The 27930-nt window shown below is 40.0% G+C and overlaps 1 protein-coding gene across 4 annotated transcripts in view; it reads right to left on the reverse strand.

The window, feature by feature from the left end:
- Positions 1-537: 537 nt before the first annotated feature.
- Positions 538-27930, reverse strand: part of ACVR1 (activin A receptor type 1) — a 142055-nt gene continuing 114662 nt past the window's right edge. For all 4 annotated transcript variants that reach the window (XM_086718647.1, XM_086718645.1, XM_086718644.1 and 1 more), the window contains 2 exons: positions 2464-2594; positions 538-1757 (listed from right to left, as the gene is read on the reverse strand). In XM_086718647.1, the coding sequence (XP_086574773.1) occupies positions 1623-1757; positions 2464-2594 (266 nt within the window). In that variant the 3' untranslated portion in view covers positions 538-1622. The remainder of the gene's footprint in view (positions 1758-2463; positions 2595-27930) is intronic.

Consider the following 27930-nt stretch of genomic DNA (forward strand, 5'->3'; position numbering starts at 1 on the left):
TATCTTAATGATGTTATCAACTTACCTCTGGTAAACATTCCAAAAATTCACACCTCTTAATCGGGCTATTTTAAACCTTACCTTTTCAATCCTGGTGAACACAAGAAGTGGAAAAAGCCAACAATGGACCCTCCCCAAGCAGTAGGGTGAGATGTAGAAGACTGCTTTCCACTCATGTGGGACCTCATTCATTCCATTTATACTGGCAACCCCCATGACTATAAATGGACATGCTTCGACATCATTCATCCCATTTATACTCACAACCCCCATGTGAAGAAAGCAGGTTAGAAAGGTCCATTACTCTCATTTCACAGTTAGGAACACAGACCAAGAAAAAACAATCACAAAGAAACAAGATTCAAATTTTCTGATACCAAATTCAAGCTGGAAATCATACTCCTAGGACCCTCAAAATTGTTACTAGACTTGAAAAGCAAATTCAGTTTACAAATTCATTTTTTTTTGCTTCTATTGTTCCCATAATAAAATGCTTTCTAGAATGCAGATATTTTTTATATGGTAAAAAAAATTCACTTTTTGACTTGAAAACCTTTTATTTAATTTATACAAATAACTACTAAATACAAAAAGTAGATTAAAACAAAATAGTTATTTTTTTCTGGCAGAGTTTAAATGCACATAATGGATAATTCCGAAGAAAATGCATTTTCCCCACAGCGTTCAGGACTAAAATTCTACTGAAATCTTTGCTTCTAAATCAGTAATATATTCGGTGGTGTCACATGGGTAATGGCTAAATACATTTCTGCATATGAACTGAAAAAAGTTACAGTCTACACACATACAAATGTGAAGCACTTAAAATGTGAATTTAACTGATAATAAAAGAAAATGTCCATTTCAGAGTATAGTGTTAAAAACATTTCAGTAATAAAATCATAAGACCACATAAAAATAAGCTTTAACATATGCACGGAGCAGTTTTGTAAAAACTGCTGAGTGCACAAGTAATAAATAATTTGCAAAGTTGTGTATAAACAATTCCTAATGTTCAGCATCATTGTAAACATCCGCACATGTGTAAAATGCAGCAAAGTCTGACATTACATTTTGTTTTGCCAAATTGAATTCCTATTATCCAAAGACAGACCAGTGGAGTACGCAGCCAACGTTTTGGCAAGTTGGGTCTTTAAAATTAAGAGTAACAGTGCAAGTAAGGAATGCAAAGAATTCCTAGTGCAATAAAGAAGAGAAGCACAGGCAATATTGCTGATAAAAATTCACCACCTCCGTGAGTTTCCCATGGGGAGAGTCTAGGAGACTTGTGAAGGATCTGCAAAGCCACTGTCTTAATGCCCAGATCTCTTTTAGGATTTCTCTGTGTTCCTCCAGTTCCCCTACCTTTGCAACAGCGTCTGTCCCACATTAGTCTCTGTAGTGTGAACAGTTTGTGAAATGCCCAGTTCACGGTCATTGAGCGAGGTTAGGGTGGTTTTGGTGTCTCCCCCGCACGCGGCTGGGTAGAATGTCTGCCTTGTCAAAGCAGCCACTTGCGGAGGGAGACAGATGGATTCTGTTCTGACGGCCGGTCAGGCCAGCATTAGGTCCCAGCTGGACAATGACAACGACAAATCTTCCTTTTTGACACCGTGAAAATGTCAACAGTCCGTTTTCAATTTGTCTAGGGAATTATCAATTTTGGTCAAAGTCTTTTTGATCCGCAGAGCTGTGAGTCTCGCGGATGGGTTCTGATACCAGCATTCCTTCATCAGCTTGGCCAGAGAGGTTAATGTCTGAGGGGAAAGAAACAAACACCACAGTTAAAACAGTGGCTCTTCAGTGGCCCCAGAAACTGGGTGGATGTTAAGCGATGTTCCCGCCACCTTCTTTAAACAAATAATCAAGGCCGTGACTGCTGGATAAGGAGCCCCTCTTCAGTTTCATGAACCCTGGCCTCTGGACTCCTCCTTTCAACCAGCTGATTTTGAGGTAAATTACATGGGATGGGCTGCACCCCCTGATGTTTTATGTTTGCTAAAAGAGATCATGCTACCCGACTTAATAATGAAATCTGCAGATGGAGTCATCTCTCCATGTTTCAGATTTGCTGCTCCCAATGGGAAGCAATAAGAATCTTGAGCCAAACAGCTTCTGTTTGGAGTTTCAGATATGCAGTGATGGAAAAGAGGTTCATCTCTTGTTTTACTTGTAAAACTGCAGTCCTAGGGCTAGTGGCAGGAGTCTCCTAACTACTGGAGTTAGTCAATAGTTGAAATTCTTGTGAATATTATCATTTATTAGCAAGATCAATCAGAATGCTCTTTCAGCAACGAGACCATTTTGTGAACCTACTCACTTAGGTCTAAGGCCCTTCTACATAAAATAGAGAAAGCAATAGATAAGGCAAATCATTCAGGAGTTATGTTATTTGCTTGCTCTGGACTTTCACCTAGTAAAAAGGTGAAGATAGTTTTAGAACTAAGAAACTGACACTCTTACCGGGTCTGAGAACCATCTATTGGGTATGTTTGGCCTCTGTTGATCCACACAGACCACCTTTCTCATATCTTCAAAACTTGGGTCATTGGGAACCACATCATAAAATGGTGGCTTGTAATCCTCCACAATACCTGCACACATGGACAAGAACTGTGTTAGCAAGAGAGCAGCAGAAGTTTCCCCTAGGATTTTACTGATCGGTGCCACAGATTATAATGTGATAGGAAAAAGTACTGAACATCTTCTCTTCATGGTGATTCTGAAAGCTACAGAATAAGTGGAGAACAAGGTAATAAGTAATTATTCTTCCTCCAAATCTGTCTAGGAATTCTGTTGGAAGAAAATGTGGCTACTACTCATGTAATTACAATGTTGATAAAATGCTCCAAGAGTGTATATAAACAACTCTAAGATACCCAAAATGTAACAGAGGACAAAATTCCTCTGGTGATCAAAAAGAGACAACATTCTGGTACAAGATGGCGATATAGGAAGACCCTGCCTCATCTCCATGGACACCCCAAATCTACACCTATTTATAAAGCAATTCCTCCTGAAGAACTGAGTGCTGAATGAAAAGCTTCTGTACAACAAAAGACCACAGAGTATGGCCAGAGAGATGGAGACAAGGCAATGAAAGGAACCCCACCCCCAACACTGTTGAACTACTGTGGGTAGAGACAGTACTGAGGGACCACGAACAGGTTGGTTTCCTCGGGGTACAGAAAAAAAATGCCAAAGTTTAAAAGATCAACTAGAATATAAAAGATCTAGCCCTACAACTCCAACAAATGCCAGGGGATCTGCTGGAACTCTCAGTCAGGGGCTGGTGTGAACACCACTCCTTAAGTGCCCCCCAACCTTGATAGTGAAGGCAGGAGTGGGATCTTGGCACCATTGCCAGGCTACGGCCTCAGTGAGCCCCAGGCTCATAGCCTACACCAGTCCCAGCCATCCCAACCAAGGCAACCACACACTGAGACACCCCTGGTCAGCGCTTACTATGGCTCCAGCCCTCTGGCTAAATTACCCAGGTACACTCCAGATCCACACCACTTAGGCTCCAGACAACTTACAAGTACCACCAGTACACAAGACCCTGGAGCCCCAAGCCTCTATACCTGTTTAAGCGCAAGCTAACCTAACAGGGTGCCCTCTTCATGTAGCACAACACTTTAACTCCACTTACCTTGCCAGGATTCCCTCTGTAGGAGTACCCTGGAATAACCTGGCTTGCAGCCACTTCAGCTGTCCTGCAAGGATGCCCTCCATGCAGAGAACCCTAGGAACCCACAGCTGGCATCCTCTGACAGGAGAGCCCCAAGACTTCTGACCAATTCAGCTCTGGTCATCCCATCAAGGCAGCCCCAGCACAGATCAGACACAGCTCTGGACAGCCAACCAAAGTAACTAGAGACAGTCTCACAGGGGAGGACCATAAAATAGACCATCCCTTCAAGTTTAGCTGTTCTCCCTAATTCATAGAAACACTGAAAGCCAAGCAAAATGAAGAGACAGAGGAAGATGCTCCAAAAGAAAGAACAAGAATATACCTCAGAGAAAGCAGTAAACGAAATGGAAATAAGCGATCTACCTCGTAACGTGTTCAAAGGGATGGCCATAAAGTTGCTACTGAACTGGAGAGAAAAATGGATAAACTCAAGAAGAATTTCAACAAAGAAACAACCAGTCAGAGTTGAAGACACAATACCTGAAATGAAATCTATACTAGAGGGAATCAACAGTAAATTGGAGAATGCAGAATGGTCAATTATCTTTTGGAAAGCAGCCAAGCTGAAAAGGAAAAAGGAAAAAAAATAAGGATAACTTAAGAGATCTCTTAATATCACAAAACATCTGCATTATATGGGTCCAGAAGGAAAACAAAAATGGGGCAGAAAACTTATTTGAAGAAATAATAGCTGAAAACTTTCCTAATCTGGGGAAAACAGATTTCTAGGTCCAGAAGCACCAAAAGTCCTGAACAAGATGGAAACCAAGGAATTCCATACCATGACACATGATAAGTAAAATGTCAAAGAATAAAGATAAGGACAGAAGCAAATAGTTACATAAAAAGGGAAATGCCATAAGGCTATCAGCTGATTATTCAGAAATTTTGCAGACCAGAAAGGAGTGGCAAGATATATTCAAAGTGCTAAAAGGAAAAAACGTCTAAAGTCAAGAATGGCTCTCCTTAAATTCTATTTTTTTTTAAAATTTTTTTTCAACGTTTTTTATTTATTTTTGGGACAGAGAGAGACAGAGCATGAACGGGGGAGGGGCAGAGAGAGAGGGAGACACAGAATCGGAAACAGGCTCCAGGCTCCAAGCCATCAGCCCAGAGCCTGACGCGGGGCTCGAACTCACGGACCGCGCGTGAGATCGTGACCTGGCTGAAGTCGGACGCTTAACCGACTGCGCCACCCAGGCGCCCCGCTCCTTAAATTCTAAATAACCTTGCTGGGAAAGAGTTCCCAGACAAGAGTTAAAGCTCATCACTACTAAATAGACTTTATAAGAAATGCTAACAGGACTTCTTTAGGTGGAAAAGAAAAAGGAAAAAAAAAATAGAAGAAAATTATGAAACTAGATGATTATTATAAACATGCCATATATAAATCTCATGGTAAATACAAAACATAAACCTATAATAGTACACAAGAACTACAAAGCCAAGCATTGCTAAAGAAAGTCATCAGTCACAAGGAAAGAAATCAAGAAAAGACGAATAACAAAAACAACCAGAAAGCAATGAACAAAATGACATGGGTACACACCTATCAGCAAATACTTTTATTTTATTTTTATTTAAATTCAAGTTAGCATACAGGGTAGTAAAGGTTTCAGGAGTATAACCCAGTGATTCATCATGTCCACAGAACACCCAATGCTTATCCCAACAAGTGCCCTCCTTAATGTCCACCACCCATTTAGCCCATTCTCCCACCCACCTCCTCTACAGCAACCTTCAGTTTATTCCCTGTTATTTAAGAGTCTGTTCGGTTTGCCTCACTCTCTTTTTATCTTATTTTTCCTTCACTTCCCCTATGTTCATCTGTTATGTTTTTTTTTTTTTTAATTTTTTTTTTCAACGTTTATTTATTTTTGGGACAGAGAGAGACAGAGCATGAACGGGGGAGGGGCAGAGAGAAAGGGAGACACAGAATCGGAAACAGGCTCCAGGCTCCGAGCCATCAGCCCAGAGCCCGACGCGGGGCTCAAACTCACGGACCGCGAGATCGTGACCTGGCTGAAGTCGGACGCTTAACCGACTGCGCCACCCAGGCGCCCCTCATCTGTTATGTTTCTTAAATTTCACATGAGTGAAGTCATATATTTGTCTTTCTCTGACTTATTTTACTTAGCATAATATCCTCTCATTCCATCCACATTGTTGGTAAGGGCAAGATTTCATTTTTTTTTTTTTTTTTTTTATTGCTGAGTAATATTGTGTGTGTGTGTGTGTGTGTGTGTGTACAGACGACCTCTTTATTCATCAGCTGGTGGACATTTGGGCTCTTTCCATAATTTGGTTATTGTTGATAGCACTGCTATAAACATTGGGGTGCATGTGCCCCTTTGAATCAGCATTTTTGTATCCTTAGGATAAGTTCCTAATGGTACAATTGCTGGATTATACGACAGTTCTATTTTTAATTACTTTGAGGAACCTCCACACCATTCTCCAGAGTGGCTGCACCAGTTTGCATTCCCACCAAAGGTGCAAAACAGTTTTTCTCCACATCCTCGCCAAACTCTCTTGTCTCCTGAGTTGTTAATTTTAGCCATACCGACAGGTATGAGGTGGTGTCTCATTGTGGTTTTGATTTGTATTTCTCTGATGATGAGTAATGCTGGGTATTTTCATTTTTGTTAGCCATCTGGATGTCTTCTTTGGAAAAATGTCTATTCATGTCTTCTGCCCATTTTGTCACTGGATTATTTGTTTATTGGGTGTTGAGTTTGTTCTTTATAGATTTTGGATACTAATGCTTTATCCAATATGTCGTTTGCAATTGTCTGCTCCTATTACCTTGGATGTCTTTTAGTTTTGTTGATTATTTCCTTTGCTGTGCAGAAGATTTTTATCTTAATGAGATCCCAGTTGTTCATTTTGCTTTTGATTCCCTCGCCTCCAGAGACATGTCTAGTAAGAAGCTGCTATAGCTGAGGTCGAAGAGGTTGCTGCCTGTTTTCTCCTACAGGATTTTGATGGTTTCCTGTCTCCTATTTAGGTCTTTCATCCATTTTGAATTTTTTTATGTGTATGGTATAAGAAATTCCAGTTTCATTCTGCATGTCACTGTCCAGATTTCCCATGACCATTTGATGAAGAGACTGTCTTTTTTTTTTTTCATTGTATATTCTTTCCTGCTTTGTCAAAGATTACTTGGCCATACATTTGTGGGTCCTTTTCTGGGTTCTCCATTCTGTTCAATTGATCCATGTGTGTGTTTTTGTGCCGGTACCATACTGTCTTTATGAGTACAGCTTTGCAATACAGCTTGAAGTCTGGAATTGTGATGCCTCCAGCTTTGGTTTTCTTTTTCAAAATTACATGGTCTTTTCTGGTTCCATACAAATGTTAGAATTGTTGGTTCTAGCTCTGTGAAGAAACACTATTGTTATTTAATAGGGATTGCATTGAATGTGCAGACTGCTTTGGGCAGTATCAACATTTTTAGCAATATTTGTTCTTCCAACCCATGAGCATGGAACGTTTTTCCATTTCTTTGTGTCTTCTCCAATTTATTTCATAAGCTTTTTACAGTTTTCAGCATATAGGTCTTTTACCTCTTTGGTTAGGTTTATTCCTAGGTATCTTCTGGTTCTTGGTGCATTTGTAAATGGGATTCATTCCTTGATTTCTCTTTCTGCTGCTTCATTATTGGTGTATAGAAATGCAACCAATTTCTGTATATTGATTTTATATCCTACAACTTTGGAGAATTCATATCCATTCTAGCAGTTTAGGGGTGGAGTCTTTCAGGTTTTCCATACAGAGTATTATTGTGTCATTTGCAAAGAGTGCAAGTTTGACTTGTTTGCCAATTTGGATGCCCTTTTGTTGTTGTTGTCTGATTGCTGAGGCTAGGACTTCTAGTACTATGTTGAACAACAGTAGTGAGAGTGGATATCCTTGTCATGTTCCTGACATTAGGGGGAAAGCTCTGTTTTTCCCCATTGAGGATGATATTACCTGTGGGTCTTTAGTATATGGCCTTTATGGTGTTGATGTATGTTTCTTCTAAATCTACTTTGTTGAGGGTTTTTATCATAAATGGAAGCCATACTTTGTCAAATGCTTTTTCTGCATCTATTGAAATGATCATAAGAGTCTTATGCATTCTTTTATTAATGTGGTGTATCACGTTGATTGATTTGCGAATACTGAACCAGCCCTGCAGCCCAGGAATAAATTTCATTTGATCATAGTGAATAATTCTTTTAATGTACTGTTGAATTTGATGTGCTAGGATCCTGTTGAGAACTTTTTCATCTAGTTTCATCAGGGATATTGGCCTGTAATTCTGCATTTTAGTGAGGTCTTTGGTTTTGGAATCAAGGTAATGCTTCACAGAATGAGTTTGGAGGCTTTTCTTCCATTTCTATTTTTTTGGAACAGCTTGAGAAGAATAGGTATTAACTCTCCTTTAAATGTCTGGTAGAATTCCCCCTGGGAAGCCATCTGGCCCAAGACTCTTGTTTGTTGGGAGATTTTTGATAACTGATTCAGTTTCTTTGCTGCTTATGGGTCTGTTCAAATTTCTATTTCTTCCTGTTTGAATTTTGGTAGTGTGCGAATTTCTAGGAATTTGCCCATTTCTTCCAGATTGCCCAGTTTGTTGGCATATAATTTTTCATAGTATTCTTTTATAATTGTTTGTATTTCTGTGGTGTTGGTTGTGATCTGTCCTCTTTCATTCATATCTATTTGGAACCTCTTTTGCTTTTTTGAGAAGTCTGGTGAGAGCTTTATCAATTTTGTTTATTCTTTCAAAGAACCACCATTTAGTTTCACTGATGTGCTCTACTGGGTTTTTGTTTGTTTGATTCTATATCATTTACTTCTGCTCTAATCTTTATAATTTCCCTTCTTCTTCTGGCTTTCAGCTTTATTTGCTACTCCTTTTCTAACTCCTTTACGTGTAAGGCTAGCTTGTGTATTTGGGACCCTTTTTGCTTCTTGAGATAGGCCTGAAATTGCTTTCCTAATAGGGCTGCCTTTACTGCATCCCAAAGGGTTTGGACTGTCATGTTTTCTTTTTGACTTACTTCCATATATTTTTAATTTCTTTAATTTCCTGGTTTTTGAATTCATTCTTTAGTAGGATGTTCTTTAACTTTGATGTATTTTAGGGCTTTCCAAATTTTTTTCTTGTGGCTGATTTCAAGTTTTATAGCATTGTGTTCTGAAATATGCATCATGTTCTGAAAATATGCATGGTCTGATCTCAATCATACCTCAACCCCCTGTTCAAGGCTGATTTGTGACCCCGTCTGTAATGTATTCTGAAGAATATTCTACGTGCACTTGAGAAGAATGTATTCTGCTTTAGGATGAAATGTTCTGAATGTATCTGTTATCTGGTTCAGTATCCTTCAAAGCCAATTGCTTCCTTGTTAATTTTCTGCTTAGATGATGTGTCCATTGTTGTAAGTGGGATATTAAAGTCTCCCACTATTGTATTAAATGAGTTTGTTATTGATTTATATATTTGAGTGCTTTCAAATTGAGGGCATATTTATAATTGTTAGATCTTCTTGATGGATATACACTTAATGATGATATAATGCCCTTCTTCATCTCTTGTTAGTCTTTGTTTTAAAGTCCAGTTTGATAAAAGTATGGCTACTCCAGCTTTCTTTTAAAATCTAGTAGCAGGATAGATGGTTCTCTATCCCCTCACTTTCGATCTGCAGGTGTCTTTAGGTGTAAAATGAGTCTCTTGTATATAGCATATAGATGAATTTTTTAAAATCCATTCTGATACCTATGTCTTTTCATTGAAGCATTTAGTCCATCTACATTCAGAGTGATTACTGAAAGATATGGATTTAATGCCATTTTGTTACTTGTAGAGTTGGTGTTTCTAGTGATGTTCTCTGGTCCTGTCTAGTCTTTGTTGCTATGGTCTTTCTTTTCCCCTCCACTCCGAGTCCCTCTTAAATTTCTTGCAGTGCTGGTTTAGTGGTCACAGATTCCTTTAGTTTTTATTTGGGGAAATTCTATCTCTCCTTCTATTCTGAATAACAGCCTTGCTGGATAAAGAATTCTTGGCTGCGTATTTTTCGCATTTGGTACATTAAGTATTTCCTGCCACTCCCTTCTGGCCTGCCAAGTTTCAGTGGACTGGTCTGTTACTACCCTTATGTGTTTACCCTTGTAGGTTAAGGCCCATTTGTCCCTAGCTGCTTTCAGAATTCTCTTTGCATTTTGCAATTTTTCACTATATGTCATGGTGTTGACCTGTTTTTGTTAATCTTGAAGGGAGTACTCTATGCCTCTTGGACTTGGATACCTGTTTGCTTCCTCAGATTAGGAAAGTTCTCAGCTATCATTTGTTCAAATAACCCTTTTTCCCCTTCTTCCTGCTTTTCTTCTGGGACTCCTATTATGTTGATATTGTTTCATTTTATGGAATCACTAAGTCTCCTTGTGATCTAATAGTTTCCTTTCCCTCTTTTTTTTCAGCTTCATTATTTTCCATAATTTTTTCTTCTGTATCACCTATTTTCTCTTCTACTTCTTCAATCTTCATTAGGACTGTATCTAGTCAGTATTGCATCTCAGTTATAGCATTTTTTAAAATCTCAATCTGACTAGATTTTAGGTCTTTGACCTGTGCAGTAAGGGTTTCTCTGGTGTCTTCTGTGCTTTTTTCAAGCTTAGCTAGTAGTCTAATGACTGTTGTTCTAAACTCTTGTCCAGATATATTGCTTATATCTGTTTTGAGCAAGTCCCTGGTTGCAATTGCTTCTTGACCTTTCTTTTGGGGAAACCTTCTTCATCTTGTCATTTTGGCTAAGTTTCTGTCTTTTGCATGTTTTAAAAACTTGTTATATGTTTCCTGCACCTGAGAGTACTGCATTAAAAGGGATCATACACTGTCCTGGGCCTGGCACTTGAAGTGTTTCTGGTGTGTGTGGTGTATACTCTATTACTGTATTTTGGCTGCTCATTCCCACTGATCAGTCCTCCGCAAGCTCCTCCTTGCTTGCAGTGGGGAGTGTTTGGCCTTTTAACTAGGTGTGCTTTGATTTTGTTGTTGTTGTTGAAATAAGCCTGGGAAAAAGGCTGGGGGAAGCCTAATCCCCCCCAAAAAAGAAAAAGGGAACAAAAAAAACCAACCAGAGAATCAAAAAGTTATAGGGCTAATTCCAAAAAGAAAGGAAAAAGAAGGAAAGAAAAAAAGAGAATTAAAAAGAGAATCCAAAAAAGAGAAAAGGAAATGAAAAAAAAACAAACTATGAGCCTGATTCTGAAAGAAAAAATAGAGCCAGGCTTAATTTTTCTTTTTTCTATTTCCACCAGAACTACAGGTATAGTTTTGAAGTGCTCGATTTTCAGTACACTTGGTGCATGCAGGGTGCTGGCTGTCCTGATCTTCTGGAGGAGAGGCCTTCTGTTTTGGCTCAGTCTTGCCCCAGTAAACAAGCAGTTGCCAGACACAGGGGGTGGGGTTTGGTGTAAGCAGGTCCTGCCTCCATTAGGAGCCATACTGTGTTGCTCTCTTAAGTCCCACTGTGTTGCGGGAAAAATGGAGTCACCCCAATCTCATGTTCCCAGACTGTTCAGGCAGTCCTCACAGAATAGGTAGGCCAGTCAGCTCACCCTGTGCCATAAGTTCACTGCTAGGATCAAAACCCAAAGCCTTAAAGGACCCAGCACCTCATGGATCCAACCCTCTCCTCTGAAGTAGAGCCTCTCCACAGTGTCTGAAGGCCTGTCCCTGAAAAACCATCCCACACCAGCACAGTGCATGGAATCTGTGGTGTAGCACAACTAAACGCAGCAAAGTTTATATTCCCTCTGGGTGCATCTCTGTCTCCTGCTGATGAAAGGCTTTTGGCTGGTGCCTGCAGTGTCTTTTGTCCTTGGGGAGGCAATATACCCTCTTCCAAAAGTACTCCAGGAAGGGTAATGTTCTCTCCCAATGAACCCAGGAGATCCCTACATCATGCTATGCACTGAGGGGCCAATTCCCTTATCCCCAGGAGCACGTGCCACAGCTCCATTCTGGAGAAAGTCATGCACCACCAGAACCTCAGAGTTTGAGCTCCAAATGCTGCTAGCAAAAAACAAATGAAAACAAAACAAAAACAAAAAAACCTGTGTTACTCAGTACTTCTTGCTCCCCAGTCTATGATCCAGAGATGTTTTCCTCTTGTGCAAACTCAGTGCTATACTTTATCAACTCCTCTTTCTCTCCCCCTCTGCAGCACTGCTGTTTTTCTCTCAATTCACTTCCATGTACCTCACACCTGCCACGCTCTCTCCCTCCCACTGTGGAGATCCTTCTGCCACTCTGCAGATCAATTTCCTGGGTGCTCCAAGGATCTGACCTCAATATAGCTGTGTTTGAGGAATGAGAAAAGCCCAGGTCCCCCTACTTTTCTGCCATTTTAACTCATCCCCTCTCAGCAATTACTTCAAATGTAAATGGTCTAACTATTGATATATGGATCAAAAAAGCAAGTCCGATCTATATGTTGCCTACAAGAGACTCACTTTTGACCTAAAGACACAGACCAAATGTGAAGGGCTGGGCTGGAAAGAGAGATTCCATGCAAACGAAAGCCAAAAATATTTTTTAAAAAGTGCCTGGGAAGTAATACTTCTATCAGACAAAATAGATTTTAAAACAAAGACTGTAACAACAAAGAAGAGCATTGCATAATGACAGAAGGATCAATCCAACAAGAGTTAACAATTGTTGGGGCACCTGGGTGGCCTGGTGGGGCTTGGTTGAGCATCTGACTTCAGCTTAGGTCGTGACCCCCCTGGTTTGTGAGTTTGAGCCCCCGGTCAGGTTCTGTGCTAACAGCTCAGAGCCTGGAGACTGCTCTGGATTCTGTGTCTCCCTCTCTCTCTGCCCCACTCACACTCTGTGTCTCAATCTCTCTCAACATGGAAAAAAAAAAAAAAAAAGAATGTAACAATTGTAAATGTAGATGTACCCAATACTGGAGCATCTAATGCAAATATTAACAGACATAAGGGAGAAATTGACAGTAATACCCTAATAGTACAGGATTTAATACCCCACTTACATCAATGGATGGATAGATATTCCAGGCAGAAAATCAACAAGGAAACAGTGGCTCTGAATGATGTATTAGACAAAATTTACTTAACAGGTATAGAATATTCCATCCAAACACAACAGAGTACACATTCTTTTCAAGCACACATGGAACATTCTCTAGGGAAGATCACATTTCAGCCCAAAAGTCTCAATACATTTAGGTAGATTGAAATCATACCAAGATTCTTTTCTGAATAGAAACACAAAATCACAAAAAAACAAAAACTGTGGAAAAACAAAACAGGTGGAGCCTGAACATACTACTAATGAATGAACAGACCAACAAAGAAATCAAAAGGACATACAAAAACACGTGGAGGCAAAAATGAAAGCACAATGGTCCCAAATCTTTGGGACACTGCAAAAGCAGTTATAAGAAGGAAGTATATGGTAATACAGGCCTAACTCAAGAAACCAGAAAAGAATTAACCCAAAGTTAGTAAAAGGAAGGAAACAGTGACAATTAGAGAAGACCTAGAAAATAAAAGATCAATGAAACCAAGAGCTGTTTCTATGAAATATCAAGGAAATTAATAACCCTTTACCCAGACTCATCAAGCAAAAGAGAGGACCCAAATAAATAAGTGAAAGAAATAAAAACAGACCACAGAAATACAAAGGATCAAAGAGATTACTGTGAAAAATTATGTGCCAACAAACTGGACAACTTAGAAGAAATTTAAGTCCTAGAAACCTACAATCTTCCAAGACTGAAACAAATAGGAACCAAACAGACCAATTACTAGTATTGAAACTGAATCACTACAGATTCCCAAAAAACAAAAGTCCAAGACCAGACAGATTCACCAGTGAATGCTACCATTCATTCAAAGAGTTAATATCTCTTCTCCTCAAGCTATTCCCCCTCAAGCTATTAGAAGAGGAGGGAAGCTTCTAAATACATTCTACGAAGCCAGCATTACCTTGATACCAAAACCAGTCAAACAAACAAAAACAAAAAAACTATAGGCCAACATTCCTGATAAAATAGATGAAAAATCCTGAAAATATTAACTGTTTTCAAAAATACATTAAAAGGATCATTCACCACAATCAAGTTGAACTTATTTCAGGGATGAAATGATGGTTAAATATTCATAACCAAAGTCATACACCACAATAGCAAAAGATGAAAATCAAATAATCATCTCAATAGATGCAGAAAAAGCACTTGACAAAATTCAACATCTGTTCATTATAAAAACTCTCAAAAAGGTTTTTTTAGATTTTTTTTTGTTTTTTTAGGTTTAGAGGGATTGTACCACAACATAATATAGGCTATATATTACAAACTCAGAATTAAGGGAAAACTTTTTTTTTAAGATCAGGAATGAGACAAAGATGTTCACTCTTACCACCTTTATTCAAAATACTAGAAGTACCAAAAAAAAAAAAAAAAAAAGAAAGGCAAACAAATTGGTAAGAAAAAAAAATAAAACTGTCACTATTTGCTGTTGACCTACTACACACAGAAAATCCCAAGGACTCCATAGAAAACCCTAAAGACTCCTTCAAAAAAGCTATTAGAATGGACAAATGAATTCAGTAAAGTCGCAAGATACAAAACTCATTTACAGAAATCTGTTGCACTTCTATACACTAATAACAAAGAGGCAGAAAAAGAAATAAAAACAATTCCATTTACAGTTCCACCAAAAAGAATAAAATACCAAGAATAAACTTAACCAAGAAGGTGAAAGACCTGTACTCTAAAAGCTACAAGATTGACGATGACATAAAGAAACCTATCATTCTCGTGGATTGTAAGAATATTATTAAAATGTCCATACTACCCAAAGCAACGTACAGATTCAATACAATCCCCATCAAAATAACAATAGCATTTATCACAGAACTGGAACAAACAGTCCTAAAATATGTATGGAACCAAAAAAGACCAGGAATAGCCACAGCAATCTTAAGAAGAACAAGGCTGGAGGTATCACAATCTTAACTTTCAAGACCTATTACAAAGTTATAGTAATCAAAATAGAATGGTACTGGCACAAAAATAAACATATAGATGGATAGAACCAGACAGCCCAGAGACAAAGCAGACAAGAATATATCATGGGAAAAAGACATTCTCCTCAGTTGTTGGGAAAACTGGACCACTTTCTTTCACTATACACAAAAGTAAAATGAATTAAAGACCTGACTGTAAGACCTGAAACCATAAAACTCCCTAATCTCTTGGACATCAGCCTTAGCAACATTTTCCTGGATAGGTTTCCTCAGGCTATAAAAATGAAAGGAAAGGGGCACCTGGGTGGCGCAGTCGGTTAGGCGTCCGACTTCAGCCAGGTCACGATCTCGCGGTCCGTGAGTTCGAGCCCCGCGTCAGGCTCTGGGCTGATGGCTCGGAGCCTGGAGCCTGTTTCCGATTCTGTGTCTCCCTCTCTCTCTGCCCCTCCCCCGTTCATGCTCTGTCTCTCTCTGTCCCAAAAATAAATAAAAAACGTTGAAAAAAATGAAAGGAAAAATTATTGGGACTACATAAAATATTTTGCACAGAGAAGGAGACCATCAACAAAAGACAACCCAGTGAATGGGAGAAGACATTTACAAATGATATATATAGTAGGGGTTAATGTCTAAAATATATAAAGAACTTAGCCAACACCAAAACTAACAACAACCCAATTACAAATGGGCAGAGGACTTCAACTGACATGTTTCCAAAGACATCCAGATACCTAACACACATGAAACGATGCACAACTAATCATCAGTGAAATGAAAATCAAAACTACAGTTAGATAGCACCTGACACGTGTCAGAAGGGCTAGGATCAATAACAAATATTGGCAAGGATGTGGAGAAAAAGGAACCCTTGTGCATTGTTGCTGGGAATTTGTTGGTGCAACCACTGTGGAAAACAGTAGGGAGGTTACCCCCAATATGAAAAAGATGTCATATGATCCAGTAATTCCACAATTGGGTATTTACCCCAAGAAAATGAAAACACATTCAAAAAGATATACGCACCCCTATGTTTATTGCAGCATTATCTAGAATAGCCAAGATACAGAAGCAACCTGTGCCCCTCAATAGATGAATGGATAAAGATGTATTATACACACCTCTCCCAGCCCTTCTCTCTGGAAGACTACTAAGCCATAAAAAAAGAATGAGATCTTGCCATTTGTGACAATATAGAGGATTTCATTTATGTGGAAAAAGAGAACGAACAAAAAGCAGAAACAGACCCGTAAACACAGAACTGGTGGCTGTAGCAGGAAAATAGTTGGGAAAGTGGACATAAAGGGATGAAGGCGAGTGGGAGGCACAAGGTTCTAGTTAATGGAATGAATGTCAGGGAGGATGAGTGGTGCTGTATGGTGACAGAAGGTAGCTACACTTGTGGTGAGCATGAAATAATGAAGAAAGTTGTGAAACCCACTATGGTGTAACCCTAAAACTAAAGTAACATTGTCCACTATACTTAAAAAAAAAAAATAGAGACAAGGCCTCTGAAAGAAGGTACATGAATCTAGTGGTTTCAGACCACAAATAGAAATACGTAGCTAATCCACGACCATCATCAAGATATTCCTGTTGGTTATGAGATGCTTAGGGGGGAAATCACTGCTATGAAATAATTCCCCCCATTGGAAGAATGCAAACAATATGAAATATTCATTTCCTCATTCACTCTATAGTCAATGAGCAACCTCAAACTGCCAGACACAGTTGTGTGCTTGATGGCTCTATTATTTACTCTCAGACTGAAGGCACAAAAGAAAATGTAGAGAAAAGACAGTCATTTGGAAAGACAGAAGAATGACAAAAGGATGAACTCTCCCCTTCCCTAAACCAGTATGGAAGTGGTTCATTTCAGCTTACCTTCTACCCCGGCATGGCTTCCAATGCCTTAGAAGCCCTTTTTCCCAGAAAAACTACTCTTCTTTGTGAAAGAAATTGATGTAATTTTACAAATAGAGAAATTTAAAACTTCATCACTTAGAATTAGAAAATGGATTCTTCCCTTTAAAGAGAAGAAACCAAGGAAATCATTTTTCTTGCACCATCAAAGGCTTTGACAATGAGGACAGGGGACTACTTGGTCTATTGCCCTCCTCCTCTCTCCATGTCACTTTCTTCTGTTCCTAAATACCTAACAGGTTGTTTGAGAAAAAGAAAAACTGAATTATAACTTTGCTCACAGTGTTCTAATTCCTACAAGCCACCTGAAAATCTTCAATCTCCTTTTCACTGCTCAGAGAAATTAAGTGCAAGAATCCATTTCACAAACCCTATAAAAATATACACTGTTGATGCACAAGGTTAGCCATGATAATAGGAATATGTTAAAGAAATCATATGGATTTTCTTAAACTTCACAGATTTGACTAAGTTAATTTATACCATATTCCATGTTTTCAGTAATGTAAAAATAAATTTCTGGGTGAGATCGCTTAAATCTAGGTAAGTTATCCACATTGCACAATTGCATTTGTAAACTATATTATTCAATGGATTAAAGCTTTTCAAGGCAAAACATAAACCACCACTTTCGGAGGATTTGTGACAGCCCATCTCAAAGGCCTTACCTCCCCCCTCTTGGGAAGATCCCATGAAGCTTTCAAACAAAACTATTTTCTTCTAGTACTAAGACATATCATACAACTGGACATGTAAGGTCATTTATACTTTTTTTAGGGGCCACATGAATTTATAGGCCATAGTAAGAGATGGGTCCTTTACTGGTCTGTCCACTTCTCTGAAGGAGAATACAGTTAACCTACTTCATTATTTTTTTTTTAACATTTATTTATTTTCAAAAGACTGAGACTGAGTGGGGGAGGGCCAGACAGAGAGGGAGACAAACAATCCAAAGCAGGCTCCAGGCTCTGAGCTGTCAACATAGAGCCCGATGCAGGGCTGGAACCCACCAACTGTGAGATCATGACCTGAGCTGAAGTCAGATGTTTAACCAACTGAGCCACCCAGACACCCCTTTAAACAAATCTTTTTTAACATTTATTCTATTTTTTTTTTTAATCTAGCATAATAGTATAACTGTTTGCATTTGCTTAGCCAGCTATTTGGGATAATTTGCCTGGTTAGCTTGGGAAGGGCTAAGTGGACCTTTTCTATAAAGGCAGAAGAAAAAAGCATAGGTGAATTTTTTAAACACGGGATCTACTGATCCCAAACAACAAACTTCACTATGCAAAGCTGAAGTGTTCCCTCCTGTTTATATTCCCCATGCTTTAATCTCATTAACTGTCCCATGTTTTAACAAAAAGAATCAAATTTAAAAAGATCATTTAAGGGCGCCTGGGTGGCGCAGTCGGTTAAGCGTCCGACTTCAGCCAGGTCACGATCTCGCGGTCCGTGAGTTCGAGCCCCGCGTCAGGCTCTGGGCTGATGGCTCGGAGCCTGGAGCCTGTTTCCGATTCTGTGTCTCCCTCTCTCTCTGCCCCTCCCCCGTTCATGCTCTGTCTCTCTCTGTCCCAAAGATAAATAAAATAAAAAAAAAAAAAAAAAAAAACGTTGAAAAAAAAAAAAAAGATCATTTAATTGATTATGCCTGGGATTTAGTCACACCTCTCTTTCTTCAACCACTGGTCAATTGTGGATGGTTTCTCCAACTCATTGTGGAGAAGCATGACCAGTGCCAAATAAATCCGGGATTAAACTCTGGCAGTCACGTGGAACTCCTCTGGTCAAAGAAAGCAACCATTTCAATGAATAGAAAGTACATTACGTACCTACCATGTGTAGAACACCATATTAAATGTTGAGGATGATAAAAGTGCAAGACATGCTCTTGACTGTCGAGGAACTCAAAATCCAGTGTAAGATGGGGACAAGCCCTTCTTTCCTTGGATAATGGAAATCTTGTAAAAGCTCAAAGATGTTTTTCACCCACTATCTTTACCTTTCAGAATATATTTGTACATGCTAGTTCCTAAATCGGCACGCATAGTTTAAGGGATCAAAATGGTTATTGAGTCAGAGGTTGTGCTTGGCACTGGGGATACAAAAATAAAAAAGATGCAGTGCTGGCAGTGAGGCCCAGAATAAGGGGAAAGGGAAATACAAGAAATTACAAATTAGCATTAGCAGTAAGAGCATGGAGAAGATGCAGGGAAATGGTACTCAACCAGTCTTAGAGGAAAAAAAGAGCTGTGTGGCTTCAGTACCAAATATAACCGGGTGCCATCAGTAGGCTTTCCAAGAGCTAGGGCTCGGGCAGACCTAGAAATATCAGCAGTTTGCAAGGCAGGGAAGAGGATGGGGATGAGAAACATGGCCTAACAGGGGACATTCATGTCGGGGGGTGGTGGTGGTGGCGATGAAGACAAAGGGCTACAAAGGATCCTACCCATTGCAAAGATGGAGAATTCCCTGTGGCTGAAGTCAGGTGCACATAGTGGTAGGGAGAGCAAGAGGTCAAGGGCAGACTAAAATGATGTGTTGTCAAGGTGGGAAGTTGGGCAAAAAGTGAACTCTTAAGTCCCTTTATAGATAGCACTTGATGAACAAGTGCCAAATTATGAGCCAGCAGAAGACAGCAAGAAAAGTGACTAAAATTGCAAAGTACTTTGAGTGGCACATGAGTGGTGTGCACAACAAAGGGCACAGGAATGCAGGAGAACAGGAGCATGGGAAACAGTAGTCGAGGAAGGATGAACTGAGCCAGGCCCTGCTTTCCCATGAAAGGTGGCTGGCGTGACTCAAAGGGCAAGAAAAGAATCAGGAATTATTCATAACCTACTCCCCCACAACCCTTGGCATATGTATCTGATTTATACGCTAATTTTTTTTTCCCCTGGGCATATGCCTATTTGGAACTTTTCTATTCTGTGGGGCAAATATATCTTTACCAACCAATATCCCTACCATTCATTTGTTGCACGGTTCTGAGTAAACCCTTTAATTGCCATGCCTTGGTTCCAGCACCTTCACACATCACAAAGCTGATACACAGACCAAGAAGAATGTCCTAGACAGTTCTCCAAAAAGCATGAAATGCCACAGTTGCATTTAAACCACCCTCTGGAAAGAAAGCCGCCTTTGTGATCCCCCCTACCAAAGCCTTAGTGTACCATTTTGTTCCCCCTTTAACAGCTGTCTCTGGGACCTACAGGTATCTGTGCTTGGAATCCTCCCCTGCTAGCCATCCACCATATCCCATCAGCCCCTGCAAAAGCCTTGGGAGAAAAACTGTGGGAAAAGCTCATTATGTCTCCATGGGATCCTGCTCATGGGCCACCACAGTGCTCCTTCACCCATCTGGGTGTCAGCCACACCGCAGTGGCTTGCAGTTTTAGCACCAGGGCACCTTTAGGTTCCCCATGGTGCTTCCTTTTGCCCAGGATACCGATTGTTATCACCATCGAATTTTCTCATTCCCACCTACACGTCTGCCCAGACCAGTACAACTGACTAGCTCCTATTCATCTCGCTTATGACTCAGTTCATGCTTTCTATCTTCCAAGAAGACCTTCCCACCTTGCTACCACAATCCCAGAACAATTCAGCGTCCTCCCTATACTCAATCACCTCCATGTATACCTCAACCATAGTGGCTTAATCTATTAAAGAAATATTAAAATCATATTTTTTTTGTTCCACTGCTTCCCAGAGCCTAAAAAAGTACCTCGTGTATTATACACACTTGCATACATATTACTTGAGTGAATGTTGATTATATATCCATGGTCCTTTATCCAAAACCCTTGAGGTTAGTTGTGTTTGCAGAATTTGGAATTTTTTACATTTTAAAGATAAGAGGCACACACCATATTTATGTGACACACTAGCAGAGTCGGAGGGATACCCCACATCAAACACATTTCTGTGTAAAATATACAAATAGTCCCACTTAATGGGATACATAAAGGCTATAAATAGACTCATGTCAATTAAGGTCAAGTCTGCTAAATGAATTCACCCCATAATCCCTAATGGACCTGGCTGTACTCTGAAAAATCTGAAGGTAAGGTGAAGAGACACCGTGGGATATTAGAATCATGTAGATTACGTCACAGTCCTCCTTTCCTTTAGAAGAAAACACTGAGGACCACACAGGAAAACTACTTGTCCAAGTTCATAGGTAATTAATGGCAAAGCTAAACTAACATCCAATGCCCTGTTTATATTCTAGAATTCCTCCCAACAAGCCAACAATGACATAATAAAATATGCTTCTCTGCATTAATCTCCTGTCACAGTATGCTCACTTCACTATCTCTCTTCACTGTTCTCCAACTTGGGTAGTCACAACTGAAATCCAGGTAACAGGTGAAGAGAACCTAGTCCCTTGCACCTGCATCCACATGCAGGTGGATGTTAACTCCTACAAAAATTCTGAAATCTTTCAAAGACTAGAACTTTAAAACTGAGGTCATTTTAATAAAAATTAGAATGGTTGGCCTTTGGCTTCTGAGAGAACTATAAGCTAATACAGCATTTCCTTCAAGAGTGGCACGTGAGAAAATGGGAAGTGGTTCATGGACAAAACTGATCTTCACAGCCAATAAGTGCTTTCCCTCTAAGATCTGAAATAAGACAAGGATATGCACTCTTGCCTCTTTTACTCAGCATACTACTGAAAAGTCCTAACCATAACAAGAAAAAGAGAAAAAAAAGGCATCCAAAATGGTGAGAAAGTAGTAAGATTGTCACTAATTTTAGATGACATACCACTATATATAGAAAGCCCTAGACTCCCCCAAAAAAAGCCATCAGAATAAATGAATTCAGTAAAGTTGGATACAGAATTAATACACAGAAATCTGCATTTCTATAAACAATCCCATTTACCATTGCATCAAAAAGAATAAAATACCTAGGAATAAACTTCCCCAAGGAGATGAAAGACTAGTACTCTGAAAACTGTTTTATACACTAACCAAAGGAAATGAAGATGACACAAATGGAAAGATATACCACAGACTGGAATGATTAATACCGTTAAACATGTCTGTACTACCCAAAGCAATCTAGAGATTCAATACAATCCCCAGCAAAATACCAATGGCATTTTTCATAAAACTAGAATAATCCCAAGTTCTGTGTGGAACCACAAAACACTCCAAAGAGCCAAAGCAATCGTGAGCACGAAAAATGATGGTATCACATTCCCAGATTTCAAGACCCACTACAAAGCTATAATAATGAAAACGGTATGACACCAGTAAAGAACAGACACAGTGATAAATGAAAGAGAATAGACAGCCAGAAAAAACCCACATACTTATATGGTCAATTGATCAATGACAAAGCAGGCAAGAATATACCATGGGAAAAAGACATTCTCTTCAATGAATGGTGCTGGGAAAACTGGTCCACTTTCTCACACCATACATAAAAATGAACAAAATGGATTAAAGATCTAAAAGTGAGACCGGAAACCATAAAACTCCTAGAAGTACCATCAGCAGTAATCTCTTGGGTATCAGCCATAACAACATTTTTCTAGATCTGTCTCCTCAGGCAACAAAAACAAAAGGAAAAATAAACCACTGAGATGATTCCAAAATTAAAAGCTTTGCACGGTGAAGGAAACCAACATAATGAAAAGGGAATTCAGTGAATGGGAGAAGATATTTCACATGATACATCCAATAAAGGGTTAATATCCAAAATATAAAGAACTTAGACAATACCCCCCAAAAAAAAAATTGAATAAAAATGGGCAGAAGATGGGGCGCCTGGGTGGCGCAGTCGGTTGGCGTCCGACTTCAGCCAGGTCACGATCTCGCGGTCCGGGAGTTCGAGCCCCGCGTCGGGCTCTGGGTTGATGGCTCAGAGCCTGGAGCCTGTTTCCGATTCTGTGTCTCCCTCTCTCTCTGCCCCTCCCCCGTTCATGCTGTGTCTCTCTCTGTCCCAAAAATAAATAAGAAACGTTGAAAAAAAAAAAATTTAAAAAATGGGCAGAAGACCTGAAGAGATCTTTTTCCAAGGACACCCAGATGGCTAACAGACACATGAAAAAATGCTCAACATCCCTCATCATCAGGGAAATACAAATCAAAACCACGATGAGGTATCTCCCGACACGTGTCAGAAGGGCTAGTGTCAGAAACACATGAAATAAACAGGTGCTGTGAAGGACGTAGAGCAAAACTCTCGTGCACAGTTGGTAGAAATCTAAATTGGTGCAACCACTGTGGAAACCAGGATGGATGTTCCTCAAAAAAATTTGAAAGAGAAATACCATCCAATTGAGTAATCCCACTACTGGGTACTTACCCCAAGAAAATGAAAATACTAATTCAAAACCATCTATACACACCTATACCTATTGCAGCATTATTTACAATAGTCAAGATATGCAAGCAATCCACATGTCCGTTGACAGAGGGATGGGTAAAGACTCTATGTATGTGTTTGAAGTATTCCTGTTAGGAACGAGAAGTGGGACAACAGACATAGTGGAAATACCTTTTTGATGCTCGGAAAACAGAGTTCACAGAAAGGCATTCTGTGCACATACATAGGTACACAAGGAAATATTACTCGGCTATAAAAAAAAATAAGATTTCACCATTTGCAACAAAATGGATTCCTTAGAGGGTACTATGCTATGAAGTGAGTCAGACAGAAAGAGACAAATACCAGATGAATTTATCTACTATGGAATCTAAAAAAACCCAAACGGATGAACAAACAAAAAGCAGAAACAGACCCATAAATACAGGGAACAAATTGATGGGTACTGTAGGGGAAGGGGGTGAGGCAAAATGGGTGAAAAGGAGGTAACAGTTTCTAGTTACAGAATAAGTCACAGGAATGGAAAGTACAGCATTGGGAATACAGTCAGTGTTGTTATGGTGCTGTATGGTGACAGTTGCTACAATTATGTGAGCACAACATACAGACTTGACTCACTATGTTGTATACCTGCACCTAATGTAACGTTGTGTATCAGCTAGACCTCAAAAGACTAAGTTTGAAAAACTCCAATGAAAAGAGAAAGAGTAAAATAATGGTAAAAGTACCATTTTGGTATGGAAAAAAGCATGAAGTAATACGTGTATAAATTAGTGTCACCGGAAAGAATGCCTTTCCGTGAACTGTTTTCCAAGATTCAAAAAGGTATTTCTAAGATGTGTGTCGTCTCACTTATTCCTAACGGGAGGACTTCAAACATTTTTTGTGCCATGGCCCCCATCAAACATTACTTGCAGATAAATGGATGAGGCTGCTGAATTAGAGGTGCCGACAGTGTAGGGGGTTCTGGTCCCCGTGGGCCCCGTCTCCCTGCCGGAGGTTTAAGAGAATCAGTACCTCAGGCATTTCTGTAACCTAACACCGCATACTCACTGGGAAGCCCTGCCTTACCCCACAGCCAAGTACTCCTTTCTGAAACAGGAAGCGGGTTGGAAGAACAGCTTTAAAATTCACCCCATTTTGTTCCCTGCTAGGTAGAGTATACACGTGGCAGGTCCATGCCTCCTCCCGTACTGCAATCCACAGGTATATGGGACCATGCACGTCACTCAAGTCAAGACTGACTCTGTTCTCAGAGATCTGTGTTAGAATTATAAAAGTAACTGCTATCTTGGGGATTCTTATCAACGTAACATAGCAAATGGTTTGTAGGTTACTGTGTAGTGAGGCCCTACTAGCAATATACATTAATGTCACAGTTGTCAGAGGAGGGGGACAAAAAGTGTAGGTGAGCTACAGAGCCCTGCTCTAAGCTAGAGCTTAGAGGGCTTAGATCTGGCACAGTGTTAAAACCTAAAGAGAGCAGTTCCACAGAAGGTCCAAATAGTTGGCACCTACAGCGGTCTCCTATGAGGTGAAGAATGTATTGTTCACTGAATGCCGGGCTGTTACAAGATTTAACACACTGTTACTTGAACCAATGAAGTTCTGCCGGACTCAGGTTATTTTGTCATGAGGGCATGATTGCTGTCCTCTGGTCTGGCTCTCTAAACCAGGGATGTGAAATTCTAGGAATCGGTGGGAAAATACCCTTCCTTCCCACTCCACCTCCATATGCCTGTCCCCAGCCACTTATAATTAAAGGCTCAACCAAACAAAACACCTGAAAGAAACTACTCTAATGAATATTGAAAAAATTTCCTAATATGATTATTCTTCCCTTTGTTCAAAACTTAATATACACTAGTGAGATGAAATCATGAAATATAGTGGATATTAAGTTGCTAAAGAAAATAAAAGTTGTCATGGCTTTCATATACAAGCGCACTGTGCTTAGGAACAGAAGCCCAAGGATTATTTAGAATAAATTTGTGTTTGACACATGTACTTTGTAAAACCCATTGTAACAAATATTTCCTAGTCTTCACCCCATTAAAAGATGCAGCCGGGCCAGCAAGGATTTTTTTTATGAGATACATTTTAACACTGGAGTCCATCACAAAATAAAGCCAGTAATGGTGAAACAAGAGTGTGTCCACCCAGCACTCCCATGGGAAGTGAAGAGAAAAACAAATGTAATATCTGAGTGAAGGATTAGCATACAGAGAGGTGAGGGAAGGCCAACTGAGGTCCACAAGCACACCATTGTCCTCTGACACTCATTCTCTTTTATTTTTTATTTTTTATTTTTTTAACGTTTATTTATTTTTGAGACAGAGAGAGACAGAGCATGAACGGGGGAGGGTCAGAGAGAGGGAGACACAGAATCTGAAACAGGCTCCAGGCTCTGAGCTGTCAGCACAGAGCCTGACATGGGGCTCGAACTCACAGACCGCAAGATCATGACCTGAGCTGAAGTCGGCCGCTTAACCGACTGAGCCACCCAGGCGCCCCCTGACACTCATTTTCAATGGAACAGTAAATACCCATGGCCCCATCACCGAACACTCACTACATGCCAGAGACACACAAGATGCTTTACATACATTGTCTCAGTTGATCATCAGAGCTTTTTAAAGTGAATATTATCACCACCAATATTTTTTGGATGATGAAACTGACGTAAGTGATCAAGTCGGAGAGTATGATCTCACAGCCTGAAATGTTAAGGATGATGTCGCACCGCCTCAGGAGGGCCCAAGGGCAGTGGCACACAAAGGGCACCACTCGACAGCTTCTAGGAGCGGTGCTCTGGCCCCGAGGAAAGCCACAGCAAGGGAAGACAGAAACGTGTCACAACAAGATGTTCAGCACCCAAACACAATAAAGGAACAGTATCTATCCTATCTTCGGAATGTGTCTGCCTCTCCAATATGGGTATAGTGCCTTTTCAAAATTGCTAGTGTATTGACGATAGTGAAGTGTGCCTGTCACCTAAATGACAAACTTATATGACATTAAATCTCAATGAAAACTGTTAAAATATGTAACAGTAGACTGTGAGCTGCATGGAGGTGAACAGAGGCTCATTCTGCCCAGATGACACTACAAAAATATGCTGGAGGATGGGTGATGGAGATGATCTTATTTGGTTTTGAAATCCATGAGCAGGTGATCACAGTACGAGAACAACACAACTATGGGGTTTCTGCATACAGAGATACAAACAAGGCAGAACACTGAAAGCTGATGCTCCAGGGAAAGGGCTTCTATCCTGGAGAGGTAACATGCTACTGGGGGATGCTTCGAAGGGGCTACTAAAGGTCTTCTATCAGACCAAAGCTAAATGGCACAAGTTGACAGTGATGATGTACCCATTTACCTATGCAACCCCCCTGTAAGGTGCTGTCCTCACACCACACTGAACTCAGGTAACCAGACACAAATGTATCCGCAGAACTATCAAAAGAAGAATACTGCCAGAATACTCTCAGAGAAGTAGCAAAAAATCTAGAAAGGCCAGGGTCTATCTACAAGACTCTTAAAGAAATGAACCCCTCTTAAGCATGCAAGAGAGAGCAAGTATCTACACCTAAAGCATCAGAAACAAGTCATGGGTATCCTGCTGGGACAGACTGTCCACATTCTGGAGGCAGTCTGTTTCCCGGCCCGGGAAGACCGACTGATTCCATGTTCACATGAGATCTCAAGACTATGGCCCCTGACCCAACAGTAATGTGGGGATCACCTGCAGCCCTGTTGGAAAGGGAAGCTCTCTGTCCAACCCTAGACCTCCTAAATCAGAAACTCTGGGGTGGGGCATTCTGTGTTTCTAGAAAAATCTGACACACACTCAAAGAACTACTGATCCAGGCCAACCCCTGCCTTACATTGGTACAGAAAATTCACACAGGACAGATGAGAAAACCATTTTCCTTGCTACCAATTCCAAATTCAGTGTCAATCTAAACATAAGAAGTGAATTCCAAAAGACACTACTGAGAAGTTTTCAGATGTGCAAATGGACTTAATTCTCATTTCCTGTACAGAAACAGCATGAAGCTTATTATTAGCAGCAAATAAATGCAACATTCCAATGAAAATACAAAATGCAACATATTTTTATACTCATGGTTCACTTGAGGATCATACTGCTCCAGGAGAACTATCTGGTCATCAATTTTTATCATGGGCTCGGAAACTCAAAGGATGCATAATTATAATGACCTTCCTAAGATAAGATATTCATATATTTAAATGAGGTACGTTTTATATGCAATAATTTCAAAAATATATATTCTTTTAATGACAGCTCCTAAAGCTGGCAAGAACGTGAAATAGGTACATCACACCCTCGGGTGAGTGAGATATTGTAAATTAGTACAACTTTTATGAAAAGCAATTTGGCATATGTATCAAGCCATAAAAACCTCCATACTCTGACCTATTAGGTCTACTTGTTTTCGGATTAAGAATTAATTCCCCGGGGCGCCTGGGTGGCGCAGTCGGTTAAGCGTCCGACTTCAGCCAGGTCACGATCTCGCGGTCCGTGAGTTCGAGCCCCGCGTCGGGCTCTGGGCTGATGGCTCGGAGCCTGGAGCCTGTTTCCAATTCTGTGTCTCCCTCTCTCTCTGCCCCTCCCCCATTCATGCTCTGTCTCTCTCTGTCCCAAAAATAAATAAAAAACGTTGAAAAGAATTAATTCCCCAAGTGAAAAAGTTGTATGAACTAGTATGCCCCAGGTGGAGGAGACGGGATGTCTAAAATATAAAAGTGGCCACTAAAATACCACGTGACCACTTAAAACCAGACTAACGTTAAAGGCACACTCAAATGAAAAAAGATGATACAGAACTGTATATATACTATGATTACAATGGAGTCAGAAACATACACGTGGGTGCACAGAGAAGTGGAAAGGCAT

The sequence above is a fragment of the Puma concolor genome, chromosome C1 (assembly GCF_028749965.1).
Source record: "Puma concolor isolate L17-30 chromosome C1, mPumCon1.1.hap2, whole genome shotgun sequence".
NCBI lineage: Eukaryota > Metazoa > Chordata > Mammalia > Carnivora > Felidae > Puma > Puma concolor.